The sequence below is a fragment of the Triticum urartu genome, chromosome 7A, assembly GCF_056163025.1.
Source record: "Triticum urartu cultivar PI428250 chromosome 7A, HENAU_Tu73, whole genome shotgun sequence".
Taxonomy (NCBI): domain Eukaryota; kingdom Viridiplantae; phylum Streptophyta; class Magnoliopsida; order Poales; family Poaceae; genus Triticum; species Triticum urartu.
In genome coordinates this window covers 380,364,353-380,373,106 of record NC_141879.1, presented here as the reverse complement: position 1 = coordinate 380,373,106, position 8,754 = coordinate 380,364,353, and the positions used below count along the sequence as shown (strand labels likewise).

At 43.7% G+C, this 8,754-nt stretch overlaps 1 protein-coding gene across 1 annotated transcript; it reads left to right on the top strand.

The window, feature by feature from the left end:
• The first annotated feature begins 343 nt into the window (after positions 1-343).
• Positions 344-1,081, top strand: LOC147959665 (uncharacterized). Its single transcript, XM_087534948.1, has one exon. The coding sequence runs from the start codon at positions 344-346 to the stop codon at positions 1,079-1,081; it is 738 nt and encodes a 245-aa protein (XP_087391074.1).
• The last annotated feature ends 7,673 nt before the right edge of the window (positions 1,082-8,754 follow it).

Genomic DNA, 8,754 nt, shown 5'->3' with positions numbered 1-8,754 from the left:
GATGCCGTTGGAGTTGATGGACTCACTTATCTTCCAAGCCTTCCGCTGTTATCATTATTAGATGGCCTTAAGCCATATTTATTGTAATAAGTTCTCTTTTGAGACAAGCGATGTAATAAGTGTGTGATTGCTACTCTGTTATAAATCCTTCAAGTACTGTGTGTGTCAGCATTACTGATCCAGGGATGACACTAAAGCACAGAGATCGGACTGTTTGAGGTCTGGTCGCTACAAGATGGTATCAGAGCACACACTGACTGTAGGACACGACCACTAAGCTAAAGCCCTAGAGCAATACTCCCTCTTCTCATTTCTGACTCCTCATCTTTTCTACTCTTTTAGGATGGCGGATGCAAGGAACAAGTTCACGCAACCGGATGAAGATACACCCTTTGGACGCCACTTGAAGGAAGTCACTAAGTACCTGAACATCGGAGTACCAAGCTTCACCGGGACCTACAACGCCACTTTACCCAAGGAGGAGTGCTGGATGATTCAAGTGCAAGTTCCAGGAAGGACTTTCATGCCAGTCACCGAGCCCATAGAGTTTTCCTTTGATGCACCAACCTGGAGCCTAGGAAAGAGCATGGCAGCCCACATCACTATGGGACGCATTGGAGAGGTCTACCACAAGGATCTCAAGGATACTATCTACCAGATTTGTGGGCGCCGAGATGAGCAATGGGAGATGATCAACACCAAGAAGGATAGACCAATTGCAGCTTTCATCCAGGAGTTAAACCAGCACATTCGACGCCAGGAGAACCATATGTGCGAAGGCATGATAGACCTAAAGAAGGCCATGACCAAGATCACGGAGCTGGAAGAAGAACTCAAGTCTACACGCGATGGATATGAGGAGGAAATATCAACACTTGTGGATAAGAACGATGATCTGAAAAAGAAGCTAAAAGTATTCATGGGATTTCCCGCAACTGGAGGAGAAGACGAAGATTGCACTTGTCCAGAGAACTACATCATCATCGACGACACCGACTTAGACCCAGACGATAGCGATGATGACTATGTTGATGAAGCTGGAGCAGATATCATGGAGTCTTCATCTGAGCAGTTTTTCTAGTCGACCACCATAACAGTAGTAGTATTCCCCCATGTATCAAGTATAGCCCGAGCACTTTTATAACGATAGATAGACCGTTGTATGCCCTTGTTTGATTGAATGAAGTGATTTTGTTTGCATTTGTCTCATGTGCATATGGGTAGTGTTTTCCCTCTAGACCTCATTCTATTCTATATTCTCATCTTTTCTAAACCCCAGATGCCTCCGAGACGTGACAATGGATTTGCTTTCCCACCGGAGCTCACTCAGTTGATCCAGCAACAGAATATGTTGATGCAGTTGCTAGTCCAGAATCAGAATCAGGGGAACAACAACAACAACAACAACAACCCACCACCTCCACCACCTGTGGATCACTTAACCCGTTTTCTTAGGCTGAATTCGGTGTTCTCTAGTAGCACCGATCCTATAGTAGCAGATGATTGGCTCCACAAGATTGGAAGGGAGTTAACCACTACAGGATGTACTGATGCTGAGAAGGTGCGCTTTGCCGCACATCAATTGGATGGACCAGCAGCATCATGGTGGGAGAATTACACTGTCAGCTACCCTATAGCCATGGTGACATGGGACCAATTTTAGCAGGCTTTCCATATTGCCCATGTGTCAGCAGGAGCTATGGCCATGAAGAAGCGTGAGTTTCGCAACTTGCGCCAAGGAGGACAGACAGTTGGCCAGTATGTGGATGACTTTAGTAAGCTAGCACGTTATGCCCCAGATGACGTTGCTACTGATGCAGCTAAGCAGGAGAAGTTTTTGGAAGGACTGAATGATGAGTTTAGCATGCAGTTGATGGCAGCAAGCTTCAACAACTACCAGGAGTTGGTAGATCGCGCTCTTATGATTGAAGGGAAGCAGCAGCAGATTGAAAACCGCACAAGGAAGTATGGACAAGGAAAGTACAATTCTGGAGCTCAGCAGAAGCCACGTTTTACCCCTAAACTGGGAGGACATTTTCAGCATACCCATGGAGGAGGTATCTCGCACAATCATAATGGCCCAAGAATGGTAATGGGAATGGAGGAAGTAACGGCCAGAACCGTACCAACCCATCAACACCAGCCAAGAGAGATCTGAGCCAAGTCACTTGCTATAAGTGCTAGAAGACTAGACATTACGCCAATGAATGTCCTGAAGCCCAGAGTGGAAATGGTAATGTAAGCTCTGGGAAGAAGCCGAACCCTTTCAATAGGGGATAGGTGAACCACGTTAACATGGAGGAGGTTGAAGCTCAGCCAGATGCAGTAATAGGTAAGTTTTTGGTTAAGTCATTTACTGCACTCGTTCTTTTTGATACTGGTGCATCGCATTCATACATCTCAAGGGGATTTGTGGATAAGTATAAACTTCCAACCCAAGCCCTTAGGTCACCCATGTTAGTAACCTCGCCTGGAGTAGAATATATGGCTAGTCTATGGTGTGATCGGTTACCATTAAGGGTTGGTAACTATGTATTTCCCTCGGACCTAATAGTATTGGAATCTCAAGTATTGGATGTGATATTAGGCATGGATTAGTTATCGAAGTATGGAGGGAACATTGAATGCGCCAGTAAGTCAATTTTGCTTACGACGCCAGAAGGAAGAAGGATCAAGTATGTATCCCGGCATGTGCCGAAGAGGACTCAAGTAAATTCCTTATCAGGAGTTGTGCAGGAGGAAGTACCAGTGGTGAAGGATTTCCCTAACATATTTCCGTAGGAGTTGCCAGGCATGCCATCGGATAGAGATATTGAGTTTTTGATTGAGCTTTGGCCAGGCACAGGGCCCATATCTAAGAGACCATACAAGATGCCCGCAAAAGATTTGGAGGAGATTAAGAAGCAGATTAAGGAGTTACTGGATAAAGGTTATATACGCCCAAGTTCTTCACCTTGGGGATCGCCAGTACTTCTAGTGGAGAAGAAGGGTGGATCGTTAAGGATGGTTGTTGATTATCGAGGATTGAACAAAGTAACAATCAAGAACAAGTACCCACTGCCGATGATCAATGATCTGTTTGATCGATTGCAATGAGCTAAGGTATTTTCCAAGATCGATCTGTGATCAGGATACCATTAGTTGAAGATTCAAGAGTGGGATATACCTAAGACGGCTTTTACCACCAGGTATGGGCTGTACGAGTATATCGTTATGTCATTTGGTCTGACTAACGCACCTGCATATTTCATGAACATGATGAACAAGGTGTTTATGGAGTTTTTGGATAAGTTCATCGTGGTGTTCATTGATGATATTTTGGTCTACTCAAAAAACGAAGAGGAGCATAAGGAGCATTTGCGTTTGGTACTTGGGAAGCTCAGAGAACATCAGTTATATGCCAAGTTCAGTAAATGTGAGTTTTGGTTGAAGGAAGTTGGATTCCTCGAACATGTTATATCCGGAGAAGGTATAGCAGTAGATCCCACCAAGGTTGTCACTGTGACAAATTGGGAAGCACCAACAACAGTTGGAGAGATCCGGAGTTTTCTTGGACTTGCAGGATACTACCGGAGATTCATTGAGAATTTCTCAAAAATTGCGAAGCCTATGACGAAGTTGTTGAAGAAGGATACCAAGTTCCAATGGACGGAGGAATGTGAGGCCAGTTTCCAGGAGTTGAAGAAACGTTTGGTTATATCACCAGTATTGATTCTGCCAGATCAGAGCAAGGATTATGAGGTGTATTACGACGCTTCACGCGAGGACTTGGAGCAGTGCTTATGCAGGAGGGAAGAGTTGTTTCGTATGCTTCACGACAACCGAAACCTCATGAGTTGAATTATGCCACGCATGATTTGGAGTTAGCAGCCGTAGTGCATGCATTGAAGACTTGGAGACATTTTCTCATTGGAAACCATTGTGAAGTATACACGGATCACAAGAGTTTGAAGTATATTTTCACGCAGAAGGAGCTAAATCTCAGGCAAAGGAGATGGTTGGAGCTCATCAAGGATTATGATATGAGATTGCATTGTCATCCCAGAAAGGCTAACGTAGTAGCCGATGCGCTGAGCCATAAGAGCCATATCAACACACTAATGACGGGAGATTTAACGAAGGAGTTAGCCGAAGACCTTTGTGAGCTATGTTTGGAGATAGTTCCGAAAGGCTATGTAGCAGCATTGGAGATTCATTCTACTTTGATGGATAAGATCAGAGAAGCTCAGAAAACTGACAAGGAGGTTGCCTCTATAAAGGAGAAGATGAGCAAAGGAAAAGTTAAAGGATTTCGTGAGGATGAGCATGATACCCTATGGTTTGATGACCGTGTTTATGTGCCTAACGACCCGGAGATCAGGAAGTTGATTCTGCAGGAGGCCCATGATTCACCATACTCGATTCACCCAGGAAATACCAAGATGTATTTGGATTTGAAGGATACTTTCTGGTGGACCGGAATGAAGAAGGATATTGCGGAGTATGTAGCAGTTTGTGATGTATGGCAGAGAGTAAAGGCAGAGCATCAGAAGCCAGCGGGATTGCTACAGCCATTGCCGATACCCGAATGGAAGTGGGATAAGCTAGGCATGGATTTTATCACGGGATTACCCAGGACCTGCTCAGGCTATGACTCGATATGGGTTGTAGTCAATCGCTTGACGAAGGTAGCTCATTTCATCCCAGTGAAGACCACTTACACCAGTGCTAAGTTGGCAAAGATATACATGACCAGGATCGTATGTCTGCATGGAGTTCCGAGGAGCATTGTATCAGATAGTGGAACCCAGTTCACCTCAAAGTTCTGGAATCAATTGCACAAAACTTTGGGTACCAGGCTAGAGTTCAGTACAGCTTTTCATCCGCGGACAGATGGACAGACCGAGAGAGTCAATCAGATTTTGGAGGATATGCTGAGAGCTTGTGCACTAGATTATGGATCTAGTTGGGAGGACAATTTTCCATATGCAGAGTTCTCCTACAACAAAAGTTATCAATCCAGTTTGAAGATGGCCCCTTTTGAAGCCTTGTACGGAAGGAGGTGCAGGACCCCATTGTCATGGGATGAAGTTGGAGACCGCGAGTTGTTTGGACCGGATTTGATTAAGGAGTCTGAACAAAAGGTGAAATTGATTTGCGATAGGCTCAAGGTAGCCCAGTCCAGGCAGAAGAGCTACGCAGATTCTAAACACAAGGAGACAGTTTATGAAGTCGGAGACCGAGTTTATCTTCGAGTATCTCCACTTCAGGGAGTTAAGCGCTTTGGAGTTAAAGGAAAGTTAGCGCCACACTTTGTGGGACCCTACAAAGTTTTGGAATACATGGGAGAAGTTGCCTACAAGTTGGAGTTTCCCGAAGGATTGTTGGGAGTTCACGACACGTTCCACGTCTCCCAGTTGAAGAAGTGCCACGCAGAGATGGCGGACATACCGCTGAGAGATACAGTACCGCTGGAAGCAATTCAGTTGGATAGTGATTTGAACTATGAGGAGAAACCAGTCAAGATTCTCGAGTATGCCAGCCGAGTCACCCGCAGCAAGGTTATTAAGTTTTGCAAAGTCCAGTGGAGCCACCACACCGAGGACGAAGCCACCTGGGAGCGAGAGGAAGAATTGCTGAAGGACCACCCTCACCTATTTTCTAGCCAACCCGAATCTCCAGGGCGAGATTCATCTTAAGGGGGGTAGGTTTGTAACATCCCAAAATTTCAATTTGGAATGTTATACATTAGGTCATCACTGCATATCATTTTTTTTGCTTTTGGCCTGATCCAGAAATTCTACGCAACTCAAGGACCCACGGAGAGAGTTGGGGATTTCGTTATTTTCATATTTGGGTTTTTCTCAAAATTTGAAAATAGGATCATTGATTTTATTTATTTTATCTTCAATTATTTCTATAATAAAAATATGAGAGAGGGAATAAAATGACTTTCCCAAAATAAAGAAATATTGAATATTTAATAAAAAAATCAAGTAAGATTTTATTTTCGGAGTTTTCTCGCTATTTTATTTGAATTTAGGAAAAATTGCACGTATTTCAAAACTGCATTTTAGGGCCAAGAAAATGTTCATCTTGTTCTAAATATTTTATTTAGACGGTAAAAATTTGTTTTGGCATTTTTAGATTTTTATTTATTTTTCTAGGATTTTTCTTAGTTCGGCGGAATTAATTAAAAAAAATCTCCGCGCTCGACTGGGCCGAAGGCCCAGCCGAGCCAGGCCGGCCCGCGTCGCCGCGGCCTTCCCCGCGCTGCGCCGCCGCCGACCCGGACTCCAAGTCCGAGCCAGACTCCTACTCCGCGCTGCCGCCTTCCCCCTTCCCCAAGCCGCAGCCCCCCTCTTAAATAACCGCCGCCGCCCTCCCCAGCCCTGCCACCCGACCCGCCGCCGCAGCAGCAGCAGCCGCCGCCTCCCGCCGCCGCCGCCGCAGCCCCGCCACCCCACGCCGCCCCGCGGCCGTACCGGAACCCCGCCGGAGCCCTGCCGGAGTCGAGCCGAGGTAGCCGCCCGCCGCCCCGGTTTTTCTAAAGAAGCCGATCCGTTTTTTAGAAAACCCTAGATTCGTTTTTTAAATAGATCGGTTTTTTACCGGTTTATTTATTTAGCGAGCGTTCGTTCGTTCGTTCGTTCTAACGAACGGATTTGTCGTTTAGTTTCAGTTAACGAACGTTCGTTCTTTAATCTATTCGTCATTTTTCTTTTTCTCGATTTTTTTCCGCGATTATTTCTGATCACGATTTCTGATTCGATTTTCGTTTTAGTTTATCTTTTTGCCCGTTTAACGGAATCAGGCGATTCAAGCACCTGGAGTTTCATCTCGAAACCCTTTTTCCGTTTAACCAACTCAAACAAGTTTTTGCATCTGTAAAATTTGACTTAGGTCCAGATTAGTAAACGAAGTTTGTTTCTTTCGCCGTTTGACTTTCGTTGCTTCGTTCGATTTGATTCTTTTTGCAAACCGGAGTTCTTAAGTTGAACTTTCTGGTTAGATTTCTTATTTGAGTTTTACCCGTGCATTAGATGAGTACTTATTGTATGCTTGTTTGTTTGTGATAGAGTACCCGGAGTGCGCCGCTTGCTACTTCGAATCTCTAGGTTTCACAGATCATCAGCAAGGCAAGTAACACTTTGATCATACCTCTTTACTACCAGTTTTATTGCATTAGATCAATCCTCAAACATTGCATGATTAGGACCTAATTAAATTGTGGGTTTTGGGAAAGTAGAGGAGGTAGAACCTATTACCTGTTTTATTATTAAACCCTTGGGAGTTACTTCTATGTTTGCTTATCATGCCATGCTATGCTAGTAGACGTGGATTGGGTGAGTGTATCCATGACAGATGTGAGATTGATTTAATTAATGGTTTATTTAAGGTGGAAACTTAAACACACATCTAGGTGGATTGAGGCACCTGGGTATTCCAGCGATTGCCTGTTTTTCTTTATGGACCGCCACCCAGGCCCAAAGGGATCATGAGATTATTCATACTAGAAACTTCCGTGTGTAGCCACAAGCTACTATGGGCTCTAGAATAGTTGACTAAGTCGTGCGAACTCTTATAGGGGTAGACTAGCAGATGTAGGGGATGTAGGTTGGTACTGTCTACCCGATCGTAAGGTGCTAGCACTGCTGAAAGACTATGTCTCGGTCTTTCGTTTCTCAAACACCATGTAGTGCGAGAATCCCAATGGAGGAGATCGAGTCTTGTGGGGAAAAGTGCGCAAACCTCATGGTTAGCCGTGTCCCCAGTTATGGATGTTTTGAGTATCTAGTACTTGGATTATCATGTGAATCTCATCATGTTACTTTAATTAATATTGTTGGGTTTTAAGGATGATACTTAATTGGGATTGAGAGGATGTCTATCTTCTTAATGTTTAACAACTACCATGATAGTTAAATAAAATTTATTCCTTTGCAGTAGGGAAAAATTGGCTTTACACAAAAACTGTAACCATAGAGCTTACCACCAGCCATATATGCATGTAGTATAGCTTTATTTTTCCATTACTCTCTATGTGTTACATTGCCAGCATATTCCATGTGCTGACCCGTTTTCGGGCTGCAACATTCATGTTGCAGACTTTTCAGACGACGAGTAAGGTGCCTATAGGTCGTGGTTCTATACTCAGTGATGCCATTGGAGTTGATGGACTCACTTATCTTCCAAGCCTTCCGATGTTATCGTTATTAGATGGCCTTAAGGCATATTTATTGTAATAAGTTCTCTTTTGAGACAAGCGATGTAATAAGTGTGTGATTGCTACTCTGTTATAAATCCTTCAAGTACTGTGCGTGTCAGCATTACTGAACCAGGGATGACACTAAAGCACAGAGATCGGACTGTTTAAGGTCTGGTCACTACACGCATTAACATTTATTTGCACCATGAAGGCATGAATATTCACTTATATTCTAATTTTTAATTATTTGATATTGAAAAAATATATTTTATTTTCGCTTGGGAGCATGTGTATGGACGCACCTTCAAATTTCCTTATACATACACATATATCCGGGATGAATGGTAAAACCTTAGAAACACATAATTACAACTCATCGGTGCACCTTCAAATTTCCCCCCGCGTACACATTAATCCAGTGACCAGCAACATCCGAACTTACAAATGCCAAGATATTAATTGGAAAACACATATGTACATGACTGAAATACATATCTGCTATTTATATCAATGGTAATAACTTAGCCTAATCAAAGTAACGTATTACTACATATAGGCAATGTAAA